Below are 27,474 nucleotides of genomic sequence, written 5' to 3' on the forward strand. Positions count from 1 at the left end.
TATCAAAATCAGGAGATTAACATTGATACAATGCCTGATCTGTAGACCTTTTCTAAGTTTTATAAAATTGTCTTCGTAATAGAGGCTCCTGGCTGACTCAGTTGGTAGAGCACGGGACTCTTGCTGTCAGGGTCATGAGTTCAGGCCCCGCATTGGGCTTGGAGCCTATGTAATTTTTAAAAAATTATCCTAAAATGTCCTTTATAGCAAAGCAAACCCTGGATTGATCCAGATTATATGTTGCATTCAGTTGCCATGTCTCTCTCTCTCTCTCTCTCTTTTTTTTTTAAGTAATCTCTGCACCCAACATGGGGCTCGAACTCACAACCCCAAGTTAGAGAGTCACATGCTCTTCCGACCAAGCCGGCCAGGTGCCCCTGTTATGTTTCTTTTAATCTGTCTCGTGGCATTGACATTTTTGAAGAGTCTGAGCCATTTGTTTTGTATGTGAGTTTTTCTGATACCCAGCGTTCCTGCATCATCAGATCCAGGTTATGTGCATTTTTTTAGGAACACCAGTCCTTTATATTTGTTAAACTTTTTATTTTGAGGTAACTGTAGATTCACATGCATTTGTAAGAAATAATACAGGGAGGTCCCAGATACCCTTCATGCATTTCACCCCAGGGCTAAAAGTCTTACATAACTATAGTAAATATTGCAACCAGGATCCTCACATGGATACCATCCACTGATGTTACTCTGATTTCTGGAGTTTAACCTGTACTCGTGAGTGTGTGTGTGCATATGTGTGTTTGTCTGTCTACGGTGTCAGGTCACCACCACAGGACACAGAACGGATCCCCACCAGGATCCCCGGTGCTGCGGTTCTTTGGTCCCAGGCACCTCCCTCCTCCCCCCTGCACAGCCCCGCGACACCACTGACCTGTCCCCACTCTGTGGTTCCGTCAGTTCAGGATGCTGTCTAATTGGAATCCTACAGTACTTCCCCTTTAGAGTTTGGGTGTCTTCACCCAACAAGACTCCCTCGAGAGCCTTCCAAGTTGTTGCATGGGTCCGTAGCTTTCTTGTTTTTATTGCCGAGTAGAATTCTGTCGCTCGGGTGTACCACAGTGCGGTGAACCAAATTGTTTCAAGGTCTGGGCTGTTGTAAAGTGGCTGTGGGCATTTGTTACAGATGTCTGTGTTAACATGAGTTGCATTTGCCTTGGGTAAATGTTCAAGAGTGAAATATCTGGGTTATTGTGGTCAGCACATACATAATCTTGTAAGAAACTGCCGTACCCTTTCCCCACGTGGCCACAGTACATGGCCGCGGTATCGCACGTCCGCGCTAGACGTGCATCCCTGACCCGGTCCCTCTGCACCCTGGATGGCGCATGGTGTAGTCGCGTCTCTCCTGTGGTTTCGTCTGCATTCCTCTCGTGGCTGCTGCTGTCGCTCATCTTCTCACGTGCTTAGTTGTCATCTGTGTATCCTCTTCGGTGAAATGTCCGGTCATGGCTTTTGCCCATTTCCCACCTGGGTTGTTTTGGGGGTTTTTACCATTGAGTTTCGAGTGTTGCTACGTTCCATATACAAGCCTGTGTCAGAATTGTGGTTACAGATATTTTCCCCAGTTTGTTTCTTGTCTTTTCAACCTCTTAACAGGGTCTTTTAAGGAGCAAACATTTTTAATTTCAATGAGGTTTTAATTTATCAGTTTTGCTGTTGCTGCAAGTCTAAAAACTTTTTTGCCTAGCCCTAGATTCCAAAGACTTTCTCTTTTTTTTTTCCTTGAAGTTTTATAGTTCTACCTTTTACATTGAAGTCCATTATCCATTTTGAGTTCATTTTGTATAAGAGATTTGCGTTAAGGTTCTTTTTTTTTTCTTCCCCTCATTTTATGTCTGATATTGCAACTTTGCCAAAACTCAGTTGGGCAGATTTCTGTGGCTCTGTGTCTGGATTTTGTGTTCTGTTCCATCAAACTGTGTGTTTATCCCTCTGTCCATCCCACACGGCCTTGATGACGGTAGCCTCACTATTGGGTAGAGTGATTCCTCCCACTTTATTCTTATTTTTCAAGATAATTTTATCTATTCTAGGTCCTAGAGTCTTTCCATATAAATTTTAGAATAAGCTTGTCTGTGTGTCTACTAAAAAAGAAAAAAAAAACACCACACAGAACCTTGCTGGGATTTCTATATGAACACATTAAACTATAGATCATTTGGGCGGTGAACTAATTTATTTACTATGTCGAATCTTCCAGTCCACGAACCTGTAATGTTTTTCCACGTATTTGGGTCCTTTTTATTGCTTTCATCAGCATTTTGTAGTTTTTAGCATATAAATCCTGTACATGTTTTAAGTTTGTACCTAAATAATCGTTTTGTTTGAACTGTAAATGGTAATATAATGGTAAATGGACTGCAGATGTGTTTTTAACTTCTTCAAGTTCCATCTGTTCATTGTTAGTAGATCAGAATGTGATCCTGTTGTGTGTGTTGACTTTTCATTCTGCAGTCTTAGTAAACTCACTTCCTGTAGATTGCCTGGGATTTTCTTTTTTTTTTTTTTTTTTAAGATTTTATTTATTTATTTGACAGAGATAGAGAGCCAGCGAGAGAGGGAACACAAGCAGGGGGAGTGGGAGAGGAAGAAGCAGGCTCATAGCAGAGGAGCCTGATGTGGGGCTCGATCTCATAACGCCGGGATCACGCCCTGAGCCGAAGGCAGACGCTTAACCGCTGTGCCACCCAGGCGCCCCATGCCTGGGATTTTCTGTACAGACAATCATGTGATCTGCAAATAGGGACTGTTCTACTACTTCTTTTCCAGTCTGTCTTGCCCTTGTTTTTGCTTTGTTTGTGTGTTTATTTTGCCTTAATTGCAGTGACTACACTCTTCAGTGCTGTGTTGAATGACAGTGGTGAGAGGGGGCATCCTTGCCTGGACCCAGTCTTAGAGGAAAGGATTCAGTCTTTCATCATTAAGTATGTGTTAGCTGTCAGGTTTTGTAGGCATTTTCTGTGTTTCTAGTTCGCTGAGAGCTTTTATCACAAATGGGTGCTCAGTTTTGTCACATGTCTTTTGTGTCAGTTGATGTGATCGTACGATTTTTTTTTTTTTTGCTGTTTTCTTCTTTATCTTGTTGATGTGGCGGATCGCATTCATTGATTTTCTAATGCATGTAATAAATCCCACTTTGTCGTGGTGTGTAATTTTTTGTGCGTTGCTGAATTCGGCTGCTTAATTTTGTTGAGGCTTTTTGTTTTTGGGGGGGAGTGTACAATTACAATTTCTTAAACGGTTAAAAGACTGTTCAGTTTGTCTATATCGTCATTATTGAATTTTGGTAATTTGTGGGTTTTGAGGAATTGGCCTATTTTTTTAGATGTCAAATCTACCAACATAAAGTTGTTCTTTTAATGGCTGCCATGTCCATGGTGATATTCCCTCCTTGTTTCTGATTTGACGGATTCGTGTCTTCTCTTTTAACCTTTGTCAGTCTTGCTAGAAACTTCTCAATTTTACTGATCTTTTTCAAAGAACCAGCTTTTTTTAATTTCATTTTTAGAGATGGGAACTTAGATTTATTTATCTGAAATCTTTCCTCTTTCTAACATAAGCATTTACTGTTATAAATTTCTTAGGAATGCTTTAACTGTGTCCTGTATACTTCAATATCCCATATTTTCGTTTTTGTTCAGTTTTATGTAATTTTTTCTTTTGAGACTTCGTCTTTGACTCCTGTGTTGGTCACTTCCCAGTAGTTTGGAGATGCTGCAGTGATTTTAGTGTTACTGATTTCTATTTTGGTTCCTTTATCATCAGAGAAATACTCTGTATGATCTCATTTCTTTTAGATGTGTTCAGGTTAGTTTTATTACCTAGCATATAGTGTGTCCTGGTGAATATTCTGTGGGTGGTTGGGAAAAATGTGTATTCTGCTGTTGGGCGGAGTGTTCTGTAGATGTCGATTAGATCAGTGCACGGAGCTTGCCTCTGTGAGGAGGTGGGGTGGAAAGATCACCTTCCCACTAGGCCCCACTGAAACCATCGTGGAAAGTGGTGCGGTTTTTCCATTGTCGTTTGGCTGTGGTGGGACAGGTGCAGGCTCTCCACCCTGTGTTCCTCCAGTCTCAAGGTACCTGAGCAGCCTGCCTCGTCTTTCCACCTTTCAGGAGATCCAGGGGGAGGACTGAGCAGGAGGGGCTCCTGCTTTGTCAGAACTGCCGTCCCCAGAGCATCTCCCGCACTTGGAAGTAGACATGAGTGATGAAGGTGATAAAGGAATATTAGGTGCAAGTGTTAACTGAGTCAAAATATGCCTGTCCTAGAAAAGATTATTAGACATGATGTGTGAAATCACATTTGCAGCCTTCAAGTAGAAAGCACCAGTGTTAGGTTTTTGACAAAACGAGTAGATGTGAAATCGAGTTTTGATGAAATGAGAATAGAGTCACCCCAGCACTAACAAATGACGGCATTTGTCTCCTTATCACTGGAGTCCTAGCTGATGAGGTTGGAGGAAAATAGCTGTCAGCCCCAGTTCTTGAGCTTCTTGAAGGACAGCAGCACAGCACTGAAGTGGTTTTTAACAGCCCACTTTCTTCAGTGACGTCGCTTTCATTTTTAAATTTAAATTTTTCACCGATACAGTGCACGAACATGATTCTTAAAAATAAATAGCGCCACCAGGCTTGGTTCCTTGCCCAGGCTTTTCCGAATTCGTGTTTCCCAGAGACGAGTGACCTCTTTCAACTCTTTTATCTCTTACTTCTGTTACTAAGTCCGTATTGACATGGAGCATGCTGTAGTCCTTTTTTTGTTGTTTTTAAATAAAGACGTGTGTTAAATATGTTGCCCTTATGAAACACTGCAAGTGAAACGATCAAGAGTTGCTCGGAGCTGGTGTTCTGACGAAAGCCCAACGCTTGTGGGTTGAGTCCTTCCCAAGGACTTTGGGAAGAGAGCGCAGGGCTGGTCCCAGGAGCCCCGGTTGGGCGGCAGCGCTTTAATTAGCGGCGGGCGTGGGGCCCGCGTGTGATGAAGGCGGCAGCGCCCCCGCCATCTGGCGCGGCCTCCCGGCCCTCTCGCTCCTTCCAGAGCCTCCTCCAGACGCTGCCCCAGCGGAAAGTGAGGTTCTGACCTTTTTTCCCTCCTTCCGTTTTTTCCTAAGGTGGAGAAACGCTTGATGAAATTTTTATGTGGCTTAAAAAGCTTCGCCTATTAAAGTTTAATAAGAAGGTGGCAGCAACTCTGCTGGCTAAAACCTTCGGCTATTTTAAACCAGAAGTATTGGCCAAGGAGAAACAGCGAGTTTCAGGAGAGGCTCATTTTCTCCCACAAACTGTCATCAGGAAGCAGTGCTGGGTACAGAATATGCTACTAGAGAGGGCGGTGGGCCGTAAATAACTTTCTAAGCACCATGTAATGTCCACGGTTCGACACCATTTTACACGTGCAGAAAGAACCTGATGCTTCGGCTGGTTACTGCTAAGCAGCCGTGGTTTGCTCTTCCTGAGAAGCTGTCCGAATACGTCTAAATACAGTGTTTGGGCACAGGGGGCTCGGAGGCTGGCGATGGTAGACGTGAGTGTGCCTCCTGGTGAGTCCGGGATCGTGCTTCACGCGAGAGGATTATGTGTTCAGTGTGTTTATATCGAAAGGGATGCAGGTTAAACGTTTCACAATTAATGGTTCGTGTTGCACCTTGAATCCTAAAGCAGTCGGGTGTGATTCCCAAAACAGAGCAAACATTTTTTATTTTACTGTTGAGGAATAATAGGGCAGATACAAAGGAGTTCCACAAGCTAAACCGGAGTTTAGGATGTCTTTTTATGAAAACTCCCTGAGAAAGTGCATACAGTTTCTAAGATATTTAAAACTTGTTAAAGCTCCTTGCCAAAATACATATACATTATTCTTAGACTTTGTAAATAACTCCAGGTTACTGAAATGAAGCAGGCTTCCATTGCCCCTTTTCCTCTTGGAAGGCCACTAACTGGAGAGCACACTTGCCATGTGAGAGTGAAGAAGACCGAGTGTTCTACAGAGGAGGGCTAATACTTGCCTTATCCACAGTTGGTCTTTGAAATATGGCAGGCTCGGTGTCTTCCTTCCAAATTGGGGGGGGCGGATATTGTGCATATTGTCAAGATTTTTCCCCTGGGGGGACGCCTGGGTGGCTCAGTTGGTTCAGCGTCTGCCTTTAGCTCAGGTCATGATTCCAGGGTCCTGGGATCAAGTCGCGCATCGGGCTCCCTGCTCTGTGGGGAGCCTGCTTCTCCCTCTCCCTCTGCCGCTCCCCCTGCTCGTGTTCTCTCTCTCTCTGACAAACGAATAAAATCTTTTCTTAGAAAAAAAATATTTTTCCTCTAGGAAAAGATTATGTAGTTGAAAGAGACAGACTTCTTTTGTCATTGTTGGATTGTACATTGAAATTTGCCTATTATGTTTATGAGGGATTAATAGTTCCAGAAAAACTGGAAAAAGAAAATAGGTGTTGGAGCTGAGTATGTACATATTACTTTATCATTTTTCTAACGTACCCCAAATAGTGTTACCTTCTTTTTCATGTCCTGCTATTATAATCAGCTTACATAAATAAATACCACTGTCTGTATACAGGGAGTATAAGTTTAGAAACGTACATCGAGAGCTTTAGATTTTTTTTTCTAGCACAAAATATGCTGTTGAGATCAGGGTATTTCTGAGACATTCGTTTCTGCCTCCTCAAGGTTTAGCACGGGGCCTGGCACATCACACTGACTCAGTGAATGCTTCCATGGATTAAAGAATGAGCTTACGTTTTATGACAGGCAGACAGGTGTAATCAAAATACCGTGTGGTGTGAGCTGTTCTTTCAGGGGCAGAGTGATACTACTCTGGGTGAGTCAGGGTACTTCACAGCACAGGTAGTGACATTTGAGCTGAATTTTAAAGGAAGAACAAGACTTCAGCAAACAAGGACTAGGAGGAGAGGCAGGCAAAGGGGTCGGTTTCCACAGAGCTGTGGAGGGATGAACGGAGGGACAGGAGTCAGGAGGAGACCGGAGCCTGCGAGCCACACTGGGCGCACGTGTGTTGACACAAGAAGTTGAAGGGCTTGACTCGCACACTGAAGCATTTAGACTTTATTCTCTAAACAGGAAGGAGCCGTGAAATGATGATTTTTAGCAGTGGAGCGATAGAAGATTTTTTTTCTGATGGGAGAGGCTTAGGGGGAAGGAGCTCTTTAGGGAAATATTGAAGAGCCAAGGAAGTAAGATTAATAAAGCAAGGTCATGTAGAGGGCTGGGGGGAGGGATCAGGGCACATGGTACTTTGGAAAGGCATTTGGGGGGACTTCTTTTAGACGGAAAGGACAAAAAGTCGTAGTAATAAGAGAGTGGATGGCAAGCTACAGACGACAAGTGGTCTCGGAAAATTACCTTCCCAGCACCTGGATTTCGTCTGTGGGAGAGTTCTGGTGACCGGAAAGAGAAACCTGAGCTGAGTTTCATTACAGTGACCTGTCTTCAATATGCTGTGAACCAGCTGGCTTTGAACAAATTATTTCTGTTCGATGAAGCCGGAGGACTTGTTTTCTACCAACTTAAAACCTGTGGGTACTCTGCACCCACGCCTAGAATAGTGTTCAGTACCGGTGCCTTTAACAAAGTGAAATAAGGTCATGTGGCCCCCGACAATCAGTATCCCTTCATATTTTATAATATGGGAAGTCTCTGCAGCATTTAGCATGGAAAAGGGAGGCTCTAACCCTAGCCCTTGTACTCACTTTACACACCTCACCTCAGGTCTGTCTGATTTGGGTTTTCTCCTTTGCAGAGTGATGTGTCCATGTGGTTTTTCTCCAGTCTAACGTTCTGTGTGTCCCAAGGTGGAGACTTGAGTCATTTTACTGCCTAGTGAATAGAGCACAGTCAGAAGTACAGAGACTATGAGTGAGTGGGTGGAGTGTTACAGGAAAGGCTTTGGAAACCAGGGTTGGGACAGTGTACTTTCAGGGAGTCTCAAACTGTAGTATGCAAAGGAATCGTGTGGGGAGCACTTTGAAACTGCAAATTCCCAAGACACCTCCCCACTCCAGGCTGATTCGGGAAGTCTAGATAGGACCTCTTTACCAGTTTAGGATTTGGGCAAGTTACTTAATCTCTCTCTGCCTCAATTTCCTCTTCCGTAAAATGGGAATAATGTAGTTCCTTTCTCATAAAATGACTATGAGGATTACACGAGTAAGGCGTAGAACAGTTCCTAGCACATGGTGTGTACTGGATAAGTCTTAATTACTGTAAATATTATTATTTCATATTATTATTAAGCCCCATGGGCCACACCTTGAAAAACAGTGACTTAACGGCATAGTGGTCAGATACAGATAAGAGACTTCGATAAAAAATTATCTTCGTAAAGGGAATTTGTGTTTCATCTTAGATTTTGAGAGTCAGCGGAACACAAATAGTATTTAAAGCAAGAGGGAAAGAAGCAATGGCTTTTAGACCGGGGATTCAAGTAAGAGACCCACACCGTGGCTGGCTGACGTGTACGTGTCACAGAGTGGGAACGTTGGTGGGTCGAGAAGTAGTAACACAGAAGCCACGTCCAGCAAAAATACTACAATGAAGATATGTGACATTCGTATCAAATACAGAGAAAAGATGGGTTTTTTCCCTTTTGCCATAGGAGATTTTGGAAGTTCAGAAGTGGAAGGGGGGATAGATTAAATATTTGCAGGCACTCTAATGAGATACCCTGCGTGCACTGATATTAGCTTGCCGAGGGCTGAGCCCCTTCTCCCACCAGCACCTGCTCTTCTCTGTCCGAAATTCCCTAATGTGGTGCCACTCCCACAGAGCCAGGCTCCCAGCCAGAAAGCTGACACCTTTGACCCCCCACTGTCGTCACGCCCCCATGTCCGTCATCATTAGGTTCTGCCAGTTTTACCTCTTAAATCTTCCTGGGTTCTGTTCTCACCCCTTTCCCTGCCCCCACTTGCCTGATTCAGGCCCTGCTTCTCTCTCTGAAGCCCTGGACCCCACCGGGTCTCACTGCCCCCCATGCTTCCCTGTGTCCACATAGTGTTTTTGCAGGAGGCCAGGCCTCAATTCTCCAAAACTCTGATCTCATCAGGGAACTCTTTTGTTTGCAATTCTTCAGCAGAATTCTGAACTGAGCAAGATGGGAGCAGTAGGGTATTTTTTTTTTAGTTCCCTAAATGCCTTTAAAACAATAAACTCAGAGAGCAGGTAGGATACCAAAAGGAAAAGTCCTCAGACAGCATCTTTGACGATACCAAGCCGCAGGCTGCAGAACTGCAGAAAAGCAGTGGTCAGCCAGGCCACCAGCAGCAGCAGGACCCGCACGGTCAATCCAAGGAAGGCAGCCGAGGGAAGAAAAGGGGTGGTTCTGCTGGCCCTAAGCGTCAGAAACCCAGAAATCAGAAAAAGAGGACTTTGCTATGAGGCCAAAGCCTCTGCAAAGAGATCTGAGAACAGCATCTGAAATGGCGGGCTCTGGTTGGGAAGCCTGTTAGGGAGCATCAGGGAGCACAGCCGGTGGTGGGCAACCTGGCCCCGAGGCATTCACGGCACACACCTGCGCGCACACCGGCCTGGAAGCCCACATCTTACGTAACAGATAAATGTGAAGACATTTCCCCTCCAGGGAGGCCGGAGCAGAGCTGCCTTGTTGCACGTCAAGCTGCAGGTACTGACCCAGGCAGTTCGGTCAGAGCAAGCCGTAAGATGCATAAGGCTTGGAGAAGTACCTCTGTTTTCAGTTGATAGGAACGTCCAGCTGAAAATCCCAAAGGGTCAGTGGAGCCACACTAAAACAGGGAAACGACTTAATAAAGGAATAGGACATAAAATTAACATATAGAGGGGCTCCTGGGTGGCTCAGGCAGTTAACCATCCAACTCTTGGGTTCAGCTTGGGTTGTGATCTCAGGGTCATGGGATCGAGCCCCACCTGGGGCTCAGCATGGAGTCTGCTTGTCCCTCTCCCTCTGCTCCTCCCCCTGCTCACATGTGCACTCTCTCTCTAAAATATTTTTTAAGGATTTTATTTATTTGAGAGAGACAGAGAGAGCATGAGTGGAGGAAGGAGCAGAGGGAGAGCAAGAAGCAGACGCCCCGCTGAGCAGGAAGCCAGCCAATCCCAGGACCCTGAGTCCAAGCAGATGCTTAACTGATGGAGCCACGCAGGCGCTCCTGAAATAATTTTTTTTTTAAATTAACGTATAGAAAAAAATCAAAAGACATAACGGGATGGAAGGCAACATTTACAACCGAATGGGTGGGTGGCCCAGTCCTGGTATGAACTTGACAAATACGTGTCAAACCTACATGAGGAAAACTGCAAAACACTCCTGACATACTTTGTTCCTGTTGAATATAAGCATTCGGTACAATGAAAGTGTCCTCCCAAAGTTCACTCGTAAGTTTAACTCAGTCCAAATAAACTTACCAAATAAAATTGCCTTCCGATATTTTTCTGGTGCTGGATGAGGTACTGATAAAAATGATATAGAAGAATAATCGGAACAAAACCTTAGAAAGAGGAACAGTGATGGGTGGCTAGCCACACCAAGTTTTATAATATATAATAAAGCCGCTTTTTTTTTTTAATTTATTCGACAGAGATAGAGACAGCCAGCGAGAGAGAGAACACAAGCAGGGGGAGTGGGAGAGGAAGAAGCAGGCTCATAAGCGGAGGAGCCTGATGTGGGGCTCAATCCCAGAACGCCGGGATCACGCCCTGAGCCAAAGGCAGACGCTTAACCGCTGTGCCGCCCAGGCGCCCCTATAATAAAGCCTCTTATTTAAAAGAATGTTAAAAGTTAGCCCATGAGTAAACAGACCAACAGAACAAAATGCAAAATCCAAAAATAAACACAACTGCGTGTGGAAATTTAAGTACACTATGTAATAAAAAGCATCATCTCAAATCAGTGGAGAAAGATGAACTTTTTAATAAACGGTTGTGGGACAACTGGAAAAAGACAAAATTAGACCTATTCCTTACATTGCACAACAGGAATAAATTTCAGATGAATCAGAGATCTATTTATAAATAGTAAAACTACAAATATTAGCAGAAAACATGGACTAAATTTTCCTTTATGACAGAGAACTTGGAAAACTTTGAATTATGGCTCAAAATACAGTAGAATAAAAAATGGCTGATAAATGTGACTCCATGTTTTAATTTTTTAAAGGAAAATCAGAGATGAATGAATGACAAACTAGAAAAAGATATTTACAATATTATATTACACACAGAGGGCTGGTATCCCTGAATATAAAGACGACTAAAAACCTGTTAGGGAAAAAAAATGGGCAAAAAAGAAAAAAGAATAGATAGTTCACTTAGAAAAATGCAAATGGTACTTAAAATATTAAAAGATGTTCAACCATCTGATAAGTTAAATGTGACTTAAAAACTATACCAAGTTATAGTTTCTTATGAATCAAAAAGAAAAATTCTAAAATTTGACAATGTTCCCTGTTGACCAAGTGGTGGGAAAACAAGCATTCTCATGCACTAATGATAAGAATGCAGAACGGTACAGTTCTGGGGGGCGGGGGTGCTGGAATCTGTAATATCTACCAAAGGTGCCAGGAAACAAGGAAGCGATTGAAGATGACTGAGGTGATATTAGAAGGACCCAGGGGCCTTCTTAGCAGAACTCTCCATATTGGAAAGTGAGATGGGAGCACCAAGGAAATTGGACGCTGTCAAAGAACCAACCTGCTCTTCAGAAAACCCAAGTTTAATAAATGATGCGTCTTGGGGCTCCTGGGTGGCTCCATCGGTTAAGCACCTGACTCTTGATCTCAGCTCATGTTTGACTTCAGGGTCATGAGTTCAAGCCCCGCGTTGGGCTCCACCCTGGGTATGGAGCCTACTTAAAAAAAAAAAAAAATGACCCTTAAAAATGATTCATTTCGTGTCTTCTGTACACATTGTATTATTGTATAGTAACCAACTTGTTCGTGAGGGGAAGTTCCTTATAAAAGAATTCCAGCTAATCAATGAATTACAGAATTAGCAAATCACCATTTTGTAACCGTTAATGAAATGACAGCCTTAGGCAGCGATCATGAGTGGATGCTAAAATCAACTGAAGGACATAGGGAGCTTTACAATGGACGGATGGAGCTGACAAAGCCGGAATGTACGCGATCGTGCTTGATGTCCGTGAACTGTGCGTCCGCACGCTGGGGTGCGTTAGGAAGTACACAGCACCATCTAGGACGTACTCTCGCCAAAGCAGGTGAGCCTACATCTAACTGCTGTTTCATAAGAAGTGGACCAAGTACAATGACACCAGGAGGAAACAAGCAGCCAAATTTAGAATGTGGGACATCCTATTAGACAAATAACCCAGTTTTGTCGTTTTTAAATGGCATTTAAAAAAAGTATGGTGGAGACTTCTGTTCGGGGCCAAAATAGCATCAGATAATGAACTTGGTTTACTCTTCTGCCTGAAACAGTTAAGAAGAGACACAGCAAAAATATATGAAATCATGTCAAGAAACCAGACAACAAGGGTCAGGGATCCCTGAGAAATGGCAAACAGAGGAGATGAGCTTAAAGTTTTAAGAGTCTCCCCTAGTGTCGGAAGCTTCTCTCTCCTTTACCCCCCGGGTTCCTGCCCTGCTCAGTCCCGGGTCTTGTTTCCCTCAGGGAAGGAGGGCTCTTTCCTATTGGGGGTTGTGGTGGGTGTTTCAGATCCTCGGGGGAGTGGGCTGCCCCAGATTATCTGATCTTCCGTCCCTCATTATGGTTTGTGTGCTGATCTGTAAAGTGGAGCCTGAGAAACGTCCCTGGGTCACTCACTGGTTGTATCTCAGTCACTTGCCGAGGTTTCTGTTCAGTGAGCAGTCTCTCCCAGGGGTGTGGGGAGGTATTTTATGCTGGCTCTTGGGACTGTCAGAACCCCTTTTCTCTTCCCTTTCCTGCCTCAGCACAGCTGCTGTTTAGAGTAAAGCTACAGTTGGTGGTCTGACCCCATCTACTTGTCATCTGGGGTTTGTGGGAGACCCTTCCACCTGCTTCTGTTAAAGGTGGTTTTGGCCTTTTCATGGGGAAATTCAGTAAGATTTAAAAATTACTCCACTCCCACCACCTTGTCCCAGTTAAAGGCCCCTCTACTCCAGCTTTTCTTCCTGTCTTTCCATGGAGAGACTCCGGTCAAGGCCGCCATGACCTGTGTTTGCCGTCTCCAGTGGCCGGGTCTCAGTGATCGTAATGCGTGACCTCAGACATCATACATCCCAACCTGCACTCCTGCAGCCCTGCTCTCCCTGCCTCTTCCCCGTGTCGTGAAATGGTGATTTGACTCTGAGCTGCACAGCCAAACCAGTCTTGAATAAGAAGAACCAAGTTGGAAATCTCACATTCCCTGATTGAGTAACTTACTGCAAAGCTCCAGTAATCAGAACAATGTGGTGGGGGCATAAAGACAGACAGACCAGTGCAATAGAGAATCCAGAAGTAAACCCTCGTATGTATGGTCAAATGATGTTCGACAAGGGTGCCAAGACCACTTGGTGGGGAAAGGACAGTCTTTTCCACAAATGGTTCTGAGGAAACTTTATGTCCACATGACAGAAAATGATATTGGACCCTTACACAAAAATTAACATAAAATGGACCAGAGATGTCAACATAAGAGCTAAAGCTATAACTCTTAGAACGATACATAGGGAGAAAGCTTAATAACACTGGATTTGGCAGTGATTTCTTGGATATGACAACAATAACGCAAGTAATCAAAAAAATAGGTAAATTGGACTACATGAAAGTTTAAAACATCTGTGCATCTAAGGACATAAGAGAATGAAAAGGCAACCCATAGAATGGGAGAAAATATTTGCAAATCATGCCTCTGATAAGGGGTTAACAGCCAGAATATATAAAGAACTACAACTTAACAGGCAAACAACCCATATATATATTTGAGAAAAAAAAAGAAAGAAAAGAAAAAACCCCAGGTAAAGGACATGAAGAGATGTTTCTCCAAAGATATATGAATGGCCAGTTAGCACATGAAAAGGTACTCCACATCACTAATCATTAGGGAAATGAAAATCAAAACTACAGTGAGATACCACCTCATACGCATTAGGATGGTTACTGTTAAAAAAGCAGAAAACAAGAAACAGACTCTTAACTACAGGGAACATACTTGATGGTCACCAGAGGAAGGTAGATGAGGGGATGGGGGAGGGATGGGGATTAAGGAGGGCACTTGTTGCGACGGGCCCCTGGTGCTGTATGGAAGTGTTAAATCACTGTATTGTACACCTGACACTAGTATTACACTGTATGCTAACTAACTGGAATTTTTTTTAAAAAACTAAAAAATAAATAAATAACGTTAGCAAGGATATAGAGAAATTCGAGGTCTTGTCCCTGTTGGTGGGAATGTAAAATGGTACAACTGCTATGGAAAGAAGTATGGAGGGGCGCCTGGGTGGCACAGCGGTTAAGCGTCTGCCTTCGGCTCAGGGCGTGATCCCGGCGTTATGGGATCGAGCCCCACATTAGGCTCCTCTGCTGTGAGCCTGCTTCTTCCTCTCCCACTCCCCCTGACTGTGTTCCCTCCCTCGCTGGCTGTCTCTATCTCTGTCAAATAAATAAAATCTTTAAAAAAAAAAAAAAGAAGTATGGAGGTTCCTAAAAGAATTAAAAGTAGAATTATCACATGACCCAGCATTCTACTTCTCGATATACCTGAAGCGATGAGAGCAGGGTCTCAGAGAGGTATTTGTGCCCCTGTGTTGGCAGCAGCAGTATTCATAGCAGCTGGAGCGTGGAAGCTGACAGGTGAATGGATGAGCAGAATGTGGCGTGTGCCCACGAGAGAGCATCATTAGCCTTCAAAAGGAAGTCAGCTCTGCAGTACGCCACAGCACTGACGAGCCCTGAAGACTTATGCTAAGTGAAATGAACAGTCACAGAAAGACGAATATCGGGTGGCTTCACGAACGTGAGGTGCTCAGCGTGGTCAGAGTCATAAAGACAGAAAGTGGACCGGTTCTTGTTCTCAGGGCACTTCCTGGGGGGCTCAGTAGGTCGAGTGTCACTTCTTAATCAGAGATGAGTCGATTGGTAAGAAGACCTGGCACCTAAACATTGATGGTCCTAATAAGAAAGCTCCAAACGAATGTGAAGTGCAGACCCGGGGGGCTGCTGCAGAGAGCAGCAGACAGCCCTGCCGCTATGGTCCGAGGTTTCAGTACCACTCGCTCAACAACGGAAAGAATACGTGGACAGAAAATCAGTGCGTATGTAAAAGATTTAAACAGACATCATCAATTAACTTGACCTGATTGACATTGAAAGAACAGCCAATCTTTTGACGTGTACTCTGAGCCATAAAACAACTCTCAGTGGATTTAATGGGATTTGAGCCCTACGGAATATGTTCTCTGACCAGTTGGAATTAAATCATTAGTCAGGGACGTCTGGGTGGCTCCGTCGGTTAAGTGTCTGCCTTCGGCTCAGGTCATGATCCCAGGGTCCTGGGATCAAGCCCCACATCGGGCTCCCTGCTCAGAGGGGAACATGCTTCTCCCTCTCCCTTTGCCCCTCCCCCTGCTTGTGCGTGCTCACTCTCTCACGCTCTCTCAAATAAATAAAATCTTTTAAAAAAAAAGAAGAAAAGATAAGCAGCCTTGTATTTATCAGGAAAATTGCGTTTATAGTGTAAAACCTTCCAAAAACAAGAAAGAAAACTCCAGGCAGATGGTTTCTGTTCTATCAAATATTTAAGGAAGAAATATACAAACTCCAGAAAATTGAAAAGACAGGAATATACCTCTCATTTCATCCTATAAAGCCAGCAACATCCTGATACCAAAACTAGACAAAATCATTACAAAACAGGAAACTACAGACGTGAAGACCTCTTGAACAAAAATGTAAAAATTCTAAAGAAAATTTTAGCAAATTATACCCAGTAGTGTATAAGAAGGATAATTCATCATGACCAGGTGGTGTTGATCCCAGGAATGTAAAGCTGTTTTAACACTAAGAAATTAATCAATGTAATTTACCATATTAACGGACCAAAAAAAAAAAAAAGGAAAACCATATGTCTCAGTAGATGGGGGAAAAAACACTTGCCAAAATCCACATCTCTTCCTGATTTTAAAACTTTTTGCAAACTAGGCATAAAAGGTAACTTCCTTAAACTGACGGGGCATCAGTGGAAAACTAGCAGCTCTACCATCATACTAAATGGTGAAAGATTAGAAGCTTCTTTTTAAGATCAGGAACAATAGAAGGATTTGTGCTCTGATGACTTTTATTTCCACATTGTACTACCAGTTCTAACCAGTACAACAAGGAATAAAGAAAATAAATAAAAGGTACCCATATCAGAAATGAGTAAGTAGGATGGCTTAGTCGGTTAAGAATCCCACTCTTGATTTCAGCTCAGGTCACAGTGTCAGGGTCGTGAGATCGAGCCCCACATCCGGCTCCAGCTCCACACTGGGCACAGAGCCTACTTGAGATTCTCTCTCCCTCACCCTCTGCCCCTCCCCTGCTAACTGTCATTTGCTCTCTTTTTAAAAAGAAATGACTAAATAAAGCTTTCTTCATTCACAAAGGACATTAATGTCTGTGTAGAAAGTTGTTGGAGTCTGTAAAAAGGCTGCTGAAACTAACAAATGGGTTTAGCAAGGTTGAGAGATATAATATCAATATAAAAATATCTATTTTATTTCTATACAAGCAATGAATGACAATTGAATTTTTTTAAGTAACATTTCCATTAGCATCAAACAGAAAATAGAATAAACAGGAAATTGTTAGAGATCTGACAAAAGACGTGTGAGACCTGTACAGTAAAAACTATAAAATACTGCTGAGAGAAATTAAATAAGAACTAAATAGATGGAGAGATACACAGTGTTCAAGGAAAGACTCATTACTATTAAGATGTCACTTCTCCTCAAACCGATCTATGCAGTCAGTGCAATCAATCCTAATGTAAATCTGAGATAACTTTTTTTATAGAAATTGACAAGCTTAATCTAAAATTCTTACGGGAACACACTGGATCAAGAACAGCTAAAGGAGGGGCGCCTGGGTGGCACAGCGGTTAAGCGCCTGCCTTCGGCTCAGGGCGTGATCCCGGCATTCTGGGATCGAGCCCCACATCAGGCCTCTGCTATGAGCCTGCTTCTTCCTCTCCCACTCCCCCTGCTTGTGTTCCCTCTCTCACTGGCTGTCTCTATCTCTGTAAATAAATAAATAAAATCTTNTATGAGCCTGCTTCTTCCTCTCCCACTCCCCCTGCTTGTGTTCCCTCTCTCACTGGCTATCTCTATCTCTGTAAATAAATAAATAAAATCTTAAAAAAAAAAAAAAGAACAGCTAAAGGAGGATGGAAAAGAAGGGGGGGAAGTTGGAGGTGTAACATTATCTGATTTCAAATTTGTTCTCACAAAGCACTACAAGAAATTAATGACAGTGTGATATTTGCTTAATGATAGGCAGATATATAATACAAAATAGTGTTCAGACACAGACCCACATGTCTATGGGCAAGTGGTTTTCACCAAATGTACAAAGGCAATCCAGTGGAGAAAGAGCAGCCTTTTCAACAAATGGTGCTGGAACAGTTGTATATCATACTCCAAAAACAAACCTGTGACCAGTACCTCACACCATATACAAAATTAACTCAATATGGATCAGAGGCCTACATACAAAACCTAAAACAATAAAACTTCTAGGAAAGAGGGGGAAAGTCTTGTAACCTTGGGATAGGCAAAAATTACTTAGATATGGTACCAGAATACAGCCCACAAATGAAAAACTGATAAATTAACCATCAAAATTAAAAACTTATGCCACAAAGTGAGAGAAAAATGTATGCAAAAAGAATTGTATCTAGAATACGTAATGCTGGGGCACCTGTGTGGTTCAGTCTGGTTGAGCCTCCAACTCTTGATTTCAGCTCAGGTCGTGATCTCGGGGTCATGAGATCGATCCCCATGTCAGGCTCCTCACTCAGCGGGGAGTCTACTTGAGATTCTCTCTCTCCCTTTCCCTCTGTCCATCCTCCCAAAAATAAATAAATAAATCTTTTTTTAAAAAAAGAGAGACTATGTAATAAATATACTGTCAAGTCAACAATAAGAAAACACACAAATCCATAGAAAAATGGACAAAAGATGCAGACAGACACTTCAGAGAAGATGTGCAGATGGCAAACAAGTACATGAAAAGATGCTCACCATCATTCATCATTAGGGAAATGCAAATTTAAACCACAGTGAGATACCACTACACCCCTCTTAGAGTGATTGCAATCAGATGAAGAAGACTGATCACCCAAGTGTTGGTGAGGATGAGGAGGAACTGGGATTGTCGTACGCAGCTTGTGGAAACATAAAAATGGCCCGCTCACATTGGAAAACACTTCGGCAATCTCTTACGAAGTCCAACACCACCACCCTATTGCCGGTCTTCCGTACTTTGTAAGTATTTACTGGAAGAGAAGAGAGAGCACATGTCCTTACAAAGACTTGTACAAGTCAGTAAGGTGGTTTCCAGCTTTATTCATTGCGGCCAAAAGCGGGGAAACAATACAAAAGTTCCATCAACAGGTGAAAAGATAAGTAAATGTTGGTATATCCATGCAGTGGGATACTACACAGTGTAAGAAAGCAATGGACTGACTGTTGACATGCAGCAACATGGATTAATCTTAAAATGATTATGCTGAAAGAAATCATGTACAAAATAGTACATAGTGTATCGTATTTGTGTAAAACTGAAAAATACAAAGTATAGTAGCAGAAAGTAGGAGATGAGCGGAAGGAGGGCAGGAAGAGACACAAGGATTGGGGAATAATAGATAAGCTATCTTGATGGTAGAGATGGTTTCTTGGGCCACGTCAAAATATCAGATTGTGCACTTTCGATATACACAGTTCAAGTCCGTTGTATTTCCACAGGCTAAAGATACATATATGGCAGAAGGGACTCTCACAGATTAAGAGAAACGAGGGGCACAGCTACCAAATGCAGTGTTTGGACTTTGTATCCTGAGTCAAACAAGCCAACTATATAAAAAAGACGTTCTGGGGGCACCTGGGTGGCTCAGTCGGTTGAATGGCCCACTTTTGATTTCGGCTCAGGTCATGATCTCTGGGTCCTGGGATCGAGCCCCTCAGGGCCTGGGTTCCATGCTTAGTGGGGGCTCTGCTTGAGGATTCTCTCTCTCTCTCAAATAAATAATTAAAATTTTTTAAAAAACAGCTCTGGAGAGAACTGGGGAAATTATAATATTGTCCGAGTGTTTGAGAATGTTGACTAATTATTGTTAATTTTGTTAGACCGTGGCAGCAAACAAAAGCCCCTATCTGTAAGACACAGTGACAACGTTATGGGTGAAATGATACCATGCTTGTCATATGCTTTGAAATCCTCTAGCACAGTAAAGAGGAGGGGACAGGTGGAAAGTATCAGTAAGATATTGATCATTGAAGCGAGATGATGGATACATAGAACTTCATTAACATATTCTGTTGTATATTTTTAAATTCCCCCTTAAATTTTTATGTTTTTATAATTTTTTTTAGCCTCAGGATATAAAATCCAAGGTCTCCCATTCTCCTAGCCCCCACCATCCCCCCTCAGGCTCAGCATCTGCCTCTTCCCAAAGTTCAAGATTTGCTTGTGTGTAGAGTGACCACCTGTCCCAGTGCACCTGTTTGCACTCACTGTCCCGTGTAATTACTGATAGGGCCCTCTGACTCAGAACGTTCTGTTTTGCACATTCAAATGTGTGCTCATCCTAGCAATATTGAATAATTTCCTTCATAGTCCTGGGCTTCACACCGATTTATTAGATTTCCTTTGTCCAGAAGTCCCCCTCCCACCCCCTGTGGGATTTTCCTGATTGGATTCCTTCCCCCTGGTGTTCCACATCTCAGCTCAGACGTCCTTTCCTCAAGCCTTCCCTGGCGTTCCTCCTCTGCCCCGTCCCCCCCCACCTGCCCACGTTAACTTGCCCCCCCCCGCTGCCACACCACCCAGGTGTGCTGTGCCGTACAACACTCAGTCATGGTGTGTCTGCTGGTCTCTTGCCCAATTCAGTTGGCTTTTCGAGATCCGGGAACACTGTCTTTTCACCTGTGGGTTCTTGGTGTCTAGCAGTGTCTGCCGAAATGTGGGATCAGTCCTATCTTTGAGATTCTGTGACTTAACCCTTTCAGACAACTCAACCCTGGAAAGATAAGTGCACCTCCCTAAGCTCATGAGCATTGTAGGGGCAGAGACGGAAGGAGAGCTTGTGACCGCCTCTGCCCTGCTGCACTTGGCACTTGAGCGGTCTCGTGGTCGTTGGGGGTTCCTTTACTAAGACAGCTTATACGTCTAATCGTCCCGGGAGCTATTCGTGCTCTGTTTGTGGCTCTGACGGGCACAAGAACTAGATTTCAGTAATGCTGTAGTATTTCAGAGGGTTATTCAATACGGGAACGCAGTGGTGGTTATGACACCTGGGTGGGGTTTTTTTCACTATGTATGCTTTTTAACTATTCAACCAGAATAATTCAGAAGCATGAGAGACTATGGACTCTGAGAAACAAACTGAGGGCTTCAGAGGGGAGGGGGGTGGGGGAATGGGATAGACTGGTGATGGGTAGTAAGGAGGGCACATATTGCATGGTGCACTGGGTGTTATACGCAACTAATGAGTCATCGAACTTTACATCAAAAAATAAAAAATAAAAGAATAATTCAGTAGTTCAGTTCAGAAGGCTGAATCTGTGGGTAAACTACCAGTTTTTCTAATTTTTTAATTGCTTTGTTAGAATCCTTTCCTATGATGTGACATGGAGAATGTTGTGGGACAACAGCGGCTTGATACATTTAATGATTTTAAAATGAAGGACTTCATCCAGAGATCTTGCACTAATGTCTGTTTTTCTTTGTAATTGTCCTAGCGTCGTCTTGGAGATGCCGCCAAGAAAGCCATCAGCAAATTGACCACCAGAACAGTAAAAAAGGGTGATAAGGTATGGTAGTGAAATAACTTTAACACTAAAAAATAATAGTTTTGCTCTCGATTTGGTGGGAGAGAATACACCCTACTCATTTGTGCCTGTTCTTTTTCTCCAGGTACCCGATCTAATGCTGTATTTTATTTTATTTTTTTTTTAAAGATTTTATTTATTTATTTGACAGAGATAGAGACAGCCAGTGAGAGAGGGAACACAAGCAGGGGGAGTGGGAGAGGAAGAAGCAGGCCCACAGCGGAGGAGCCTGACGTGGGGCTCGGTCCCATAACGCCGGGATCACGCCCTGAGCCGAAGGCAGACGATTAACCGCTGTGCCACTCAGGCGCCCCTAATGCTGTATTTTAAACTAGCCTCCCTTTGAGCTCCTACCGTTAGCATGCCTCATTTGCAGGCCGTTCATCGAGTTTCTGACTTTCCTGGACTTCCAGTGCTCCTGCCATTATTAGCCACACTGGTCTACTTACAGTTCCCCTAGCCGTGGTGTCCCACAGAGCTTTCTCCCACTGCAACCAAGGATGCCTTTGGGAAGAACCCTAATGGGTCACGTGGTGCACTTGGTGGCCAGTAATATATGTTCGCTTCCCTGTGCTTCCTTTGTGTTTTAGTCCCTCACCAGTTCGCCAGAGAGCAGGAGACCCACATCTCAAGGGAGTGTCATTCGCAAGGTGCTTTCTGTCCAGGGGGCCAGACAGTTGGAAGGAAGCGCCCAGTGTGTCAAGGTTGGGCCCTCGGCTTGGGGGACCAAGAGATAAACCCAGTGATGGAGGCTGTGGCTGAGACCACGCACCAGAGCTCCCCGGTCGGGCCTCGCGTTACATGGAGCCCGCTTCTCCTTCATGAGGACAAAACAGCAGCTTGATGTTAGACCCTACGTTCGATGTATTCCGTTATCTAGCGGGGAAGAGTTGCCCCTCTAAAGGCATAAACCTGAAGCTATTTCCTGCCCCACATCCAGCTCTCACATTTTGACAAGCAGCTCTGGGAGGATAATTTCAGACGATTCTCCATCCTCCGTAATTTCACCACTTCCTTGACTTCACCCGTTTCTATTCCTACCGCCTTGTCATAGCTCTGGAGGGTGGAGACATTTTCGGTGAACTTCAGTGAACACTAAGGAAAGAAACAAGTAAAAACATTTGCAGAGGGGCGCCTGGGTGGCACAGTCATTAAGCGTTTGCCTTTGGCTCAGGGCGTGATCCCAGCGTTCTGGGATAGAGCCCCACATCAGGCTCCTCTGCTAGGATCCTGCTTCTTCCTCTCCCACTCCCCCTGCTTGTGTTCCCTCTCTCGCTGGCTGTCTCTCTCTGTCAAATAAATAAAATAAAATCTTAAAAAAAAAAAAAACATTTGCAGAAAATAAAAGCAACATCAGAACAGCTGCCCTGTAACCCCAGAGGAGTGGTCACCCTCTTGGCCTGGTGGCCTTCAGCCACCACATTAATTTCGAATTCCCCAGACTGGTCTGACCTACCCATCCTACATCGTCCGTCAGGCTAACACCAAACAATCTTTCCTTCTTCAGACCAACACCTCTTTCAAGTTTGTGCCTCCTAGACCTGCCCAGTCGTCCCATTGAGTTTCAGTCCACGTGGCCCTGACACAGCAGATCGTGTCCCCTTTCCAGGCTTAGGTTCCTGGTAATGCTCCATTTTATGACAACTCGGGAGTCCCTTCCCGGCACAGATGAGGAAGGAACCCAGTCAACCTGGATGACCGAACACCTGGCTGAGTCCTCCTTACTCTTCATAAAGACCCAGTATTGAGTTGGGCCATGACTGTTCTCTACCCCAAACCTGTGACCAGCCCCCATCCCTGAGGCTTGATCGTAGATACCGTACTTAGATATGTGATCAGAGGACGACCCACACTGTGGAGGGTGTGCTGTGAAACCCAGTGAACTGCAGTACTGATCCCGCCATGGTGGAAGGGAGAGAAGGGTGTCCACGGTGACAGTGGATTTGAATCTTGAAAAACAAATAAGAATTCTGACTTCTAAGACATTTCACAAATAGAATTAGTACAAACTATTACAGTGCAGTTTAAAAATGAGAAAGGGTGGTTTTGATACCCTTTGGGTCGATGCAGTTAAGCAAATTAAAACATATTAAAATTGTTCATAACTGTTCACTTCATAGTCTCCCGCTTCCTGTGGTTGCCTCAGGAAGGTGCTTCACTGGATCGTCTCCTCCATTTACGTATAGCTTCAGTTTTAGCACGTGACTCTCATGCCTTGCCTTTCCTTGCAGGAAACGGACCCCGACTTCGATCACTGTGCAGTCTGCATCGAGAGCTATAAGCAGAATGACGTGGTCCGGATTCTCCCCTGCAAGTACGTCAGGTTCCTTTGTCTGAAACAGCGTGATGCTTATGTGCTGTGTATGTCTCCCTTTCAGAGTGGGGATCCCACTTGCTTTCGGGAGCCGCCTCTCCCACGGCTGGAGGCAGACGCAGGCGCGGTGGCACCTGACCCATGGTGGGAGTGGCCGCGGGCCCCAAGCCAGGCCACCTCAGCACAAACTGACTGCAGAGCCTCATCTGCTTGTGAGAAACACGGGGAAAAACCTCCAGACACATCGTAGCCTAAGACCGTTAAGGTCAAGAGTGTTCAGTTCTGTGACTCTTATGGGTTTCAGAACGAGCCACTTGTTCCTCTCCCTGTTAAGTCCGAGTGCATCACTAGGCCCGTGCAGGCCCCGTGGTGTTCACTGGTGCCGGGAACCAAAACTCCAGGGCTTGGATGAATCATTCTGAACCTGGGTTATGTGGAGTGGCTGCTGGACCAGGCCCTCTGCTATGTGTGCTTGACGGTTACTGTCCTGTGAGAGGGCCCGTGCCTTCCTGCCCACTGTACATGAAGGACAGGGACCCTGCTAGTGGATGCCAGGGTCACACGATCCAGAAACGGCAGAGTCGAAGTAAAGGTCTGCCTTCGCTGCTCCTTGTATCAGGCCACATTCAGCTCTGTGTGGTGCTCCAAAAAGAGCAAATGTTCTTGAGATGCATGTTGATTGGAAAAATACAAAATCACCTCCTGAGAAGCCTAAAATCAAAGACTTCTCCTCTCCTTTCTCCCCGCCCTTAAAACACATCCACACCATTCTGACCACCTAATCACACAGAACATGTGAACAATTAAAATAATTGCCAGTGGTTTCTCCAGAAGGCTAGTCATCTATTTTGAACCTAGAAAGATCTGTGAGGGTTTTTTTTTAAACATAGAACTTAAGAATAATTCCATATGCTGAAACAGAAAAACAGATTCTAGAGTCAAGTCAATCTAGTTTACACCTAAGGGGAAATCTACAAAACTAGCGGTAAGTTTCTTATAGAAAATTAAGTTGTGTAGTTACCAGATTTCCTTCAGGTGCCATCATTTTTGGTTTAAAATGTGAGACTGAAGGAAATACACATCCAAATACAAACCAGGAAAATCAGTAGGTACAATATAGAGCATTATCTGCTCTGAGCTGCTTTCTAAAAGTGTTTCCACCTGCACAGATCTCCTCTGACACCAGAATCACCAGGAAGAAGCCAGGTCTTTCCAAATTCTGTCTTCCTATTTAAGGCCAGGGTCCCCCCTCCAGAGGGACCATCTGGACCCAAGAACAAAGGCCTCTGAAGCCGTTCGTGGTCGTTGCTAACATGAGAGTGTCTTCCTCAGGGGAGCCTCGGCCAAAAATAGACTGACTCCTCTGGAAGCTTGCTGTCCATCCTCCCCGCCCCCTGAGCATTGGCCTTTCCACAGTTTCATTCTTAGTTCTCTTTTATCTTAACTTAGTCCAGTGCTTTCCTGACCGGACGGTGTGTCGGAATCAGTGGGGAGCAATCAGAAACATGTCCCGGAGCCCAGGCGTGTGACTTTTAACAGTCACCCGAGCAGCGCTGAAACAGCGTGGCCCCTCCGTCGGAGTCCTAGCCTTTCCGTGGCTGTGCCTGTGTCCGTGGTCTGCTTTTGAATATTAGAATTTTGGCGAACTCAGCGACATTTCCGTGTGCCCGCAGCTAGGGCACTGCGCCCTCGGTTGCATTCCTTGCTGGGTCCTCGTCTGACCGTCTGCCAGTCCCCTTCTGCTCTGGAGCAGGTGTGCTCTCTGTTGTGCATACCCGTGAAGCCTCAGCAAGTTGTAGCTTTCTCTGAGGTGTGTCTCACAGGCTGCTCAGCCAAACCATTCACCTCGCTGGACTGGCACCAGCCACGTGATGCTCGGCTAGAGTAAAAATTAACTTTGCTCGTTGAGCAACGTTCTGTGGGACCAGAGTCGACAACTTTTCACCTGGAGCAAGGTTTCTGAGCCTTGGTGCTGTTGACATTGGGACCAGATCATCCTTTGTGGGGGCGGGGAGGCCGACCTGCACATCGCAGGATCTTCAGCGGTGTCCCTGGCCGCACCCACCTGATGCCCATCCGCCCCCACACGCAGGTGTGACAACCGCTGACCTGGAGATTGGCCTCACCCACATCTCCATCTTCACGTCTTCCCCACTCCTCTGGTTTCCGGGGCACCCCCCTCCAGGATACTTTGAAATCAATGAATTCTGGCCTTGGGCCTCTACCTCTTTTGTTCCCTCTGCCAGGGACACCCTGCCCTTCCTTCTGTGTCTGTAGGGCTCTGAAACCCAGCAGCGGGGTGACTCCTCTGCCTCTCCCATGAGCTCCTGTGCCCAGCAGTGCCGGTGCCTCCCTGGCTCCCATGGGCGACACCCCCAGCCAGGCCTGGAGTGCTGCCCAGAGCCCATCTCTTTCCCTGGTTGGCTCTCCTTGTTCATTCTCCTTTAAACACCGTAGCTCATCCCTTTGTTCCTCACTCTGGCCAGATGGCTTCCCCCACAGCTTCATGGAGGAAGTCATGGTTTTTTGACCCTGAAATTCCCTCCGCTTCCCTGCCCCGAGCTTTCAAGTGCACCTTGCCTCCCTGCCCAGGCTTTCAAGTGCACCTTGCCTCCCTGCCCAGGCTTTCAGCGTCCCCTCCCATCAGGGTGGAGGAGGGCTCTCCTTAGCCCATGGGCTAATCCGTCGCCTCTTCAGGGACCTTGCTCTGTTGAATCTTCTGCTCCTGCCAGTTTATGTTCTGTCTCTATTCCGACATTTCGTCCTACTCAAGCCCGTCCTGTGCCAGTTTCATAAGCCATCCCCAAACAGAGCCCTGCAGCTCCTCCCTTCAGCCAGACTTTGGGAAGGAGCTGTGCTCGCTGTCCCTTCTTCCCGAGTGACGGACGAAGGAAAGCCCAGGTGCCTTTGTTCTGTTCGTCCTTAATTTTTAACAGCCCATCTGGAGGCTGAACTGAGACTTTCTATCTATAGAGCACAGAGTTCATGGATTGCTGCCTTCTTGCTTCCTGACCTTTCCTTTTCCTCTTCCGTCACATTAATTTACTGTGGACAGATGGCACTTGGCATTGCTCTGGGGCCTCCTCCTTGTGTCCGGTGATTACAGCTGATCATCCTTGGACGTTAGCCAGCACGTCTTAGAAACTATCATCTTATGTAGACCTCTTATTTAAAGGTCAGCCACAACATTTTTTTAGTAGTTAAAAATACTTTTCAGAAGTGGGGTGCCACTGCTCGGATCAGCGTGTGTCCAGGATGCCACTTTGGGAGCCTAAAAGGGGTCCATCCTCTGGCTGCTGCCTGAGGCATCACTGGGGTGCCCCCTCCTCAAGGGAGCGCCTGTTCAAACAGTGTCTGCTGCCAGCCCAGCGAGGGGAAGAGTTCTCCTCTCTGACCTTTCATAATCCCGATCCTTTTAGATTTGCCACGTTCTTGCACGGCACCAAGAGGCTTCGGAGCTGTGAAAGCAGCTCAGCTCCAGCGTATCCTCCTCTCCCCACCCCTGGCCATTGCGCTGCTCTCTCTAGTTCGTGACGTGTGCGGGGAGTAGGAAGGGGAGGGCGCCCTACTACTGGTTTCGTTCCACATTCTGTGCTCCAGAGTATTTCTTGCAGGAATAAAGGACTTTTTTGTCAAAGTTCTGATTTGCTTGTCCTTTCCACATTTCACTGGTCCTCCACACATCACCTGCTTTCCATCCCAGAACGCCACTCGGCCCTACATTCATTGGGCCCTTTTCTGCTTTCATGTGTACTTTGACCACTCAAGTCTATTATAACAGTGGGAAGGGCTTCTCTTCAAGGTCTGGCTGGCCGCAGGTGCCACCTGCCGAGGTGTCCATGGGAGCCCGGGGTACACCTGTGAGCTAGTCAGAGGTCACTGTGCTGGGCATGCCGGCGCCAGAGGCTGGCACGCACGTTCTGACCATTTATTGGGATGGTGTGGGAAACATTAACATTACTTTGCCTGAGGCTTGTTTAATGGTCCCTTGCGTTTGGGTGCCACTGGGGGCTTTCTCAGTATTCCACGACAGCTTGTCACTTGCTGCTCCAAACGGCCTCACAAGGTGGCCTGCACCTTCCCCACTTCTCTGCCTGGCAGCTTGCTGCTGACACAGCCAGGAGGTGGCCTCCGACTCTGC

General features: G+C 45.2%; 1 protein-coding gene across 1 annotated transcript in view; it reads left to right on the forward strand.

Moving 5' to 3' along the window:
• RNF130 (ring finger protein 130) overlaps positions 1-27,474 on the forward strand; it is a 94,468-nt gene that overhangs the window by 25,881 nt on the left and 41,113 nt on the right. Inside the window, exons 3-4 of the mRNA XM_034655830.1 lie at positions 20,930-21,001; positions 23,251-23,333. Coding sequence (XP_034511721.1) covers positions 20,930-21,001; positions 23,251-23,333 — 155 coding nt within the window. The remainder of the gene's footprint in view (positions 1-20,929; positions 21,002-23,250; positions 23,334-27,474) is intronic.

This window comes from Ailuropoda melanoleuca, chromosome 3, assembly GCF_002007445.2.
Source record: "Ailuropoda melanoleuca isolate Jingjing chromosome 3, ASM200744v2, whole genome shotgun sequence".
Taxonomy (NCBI): domain Eukaryota; kingdom Metazoa; phylum Chordata; class Mammalia; order Carnivora; family Ursidae; genus Ailuropoda; species Ailuropoda melanoleuca.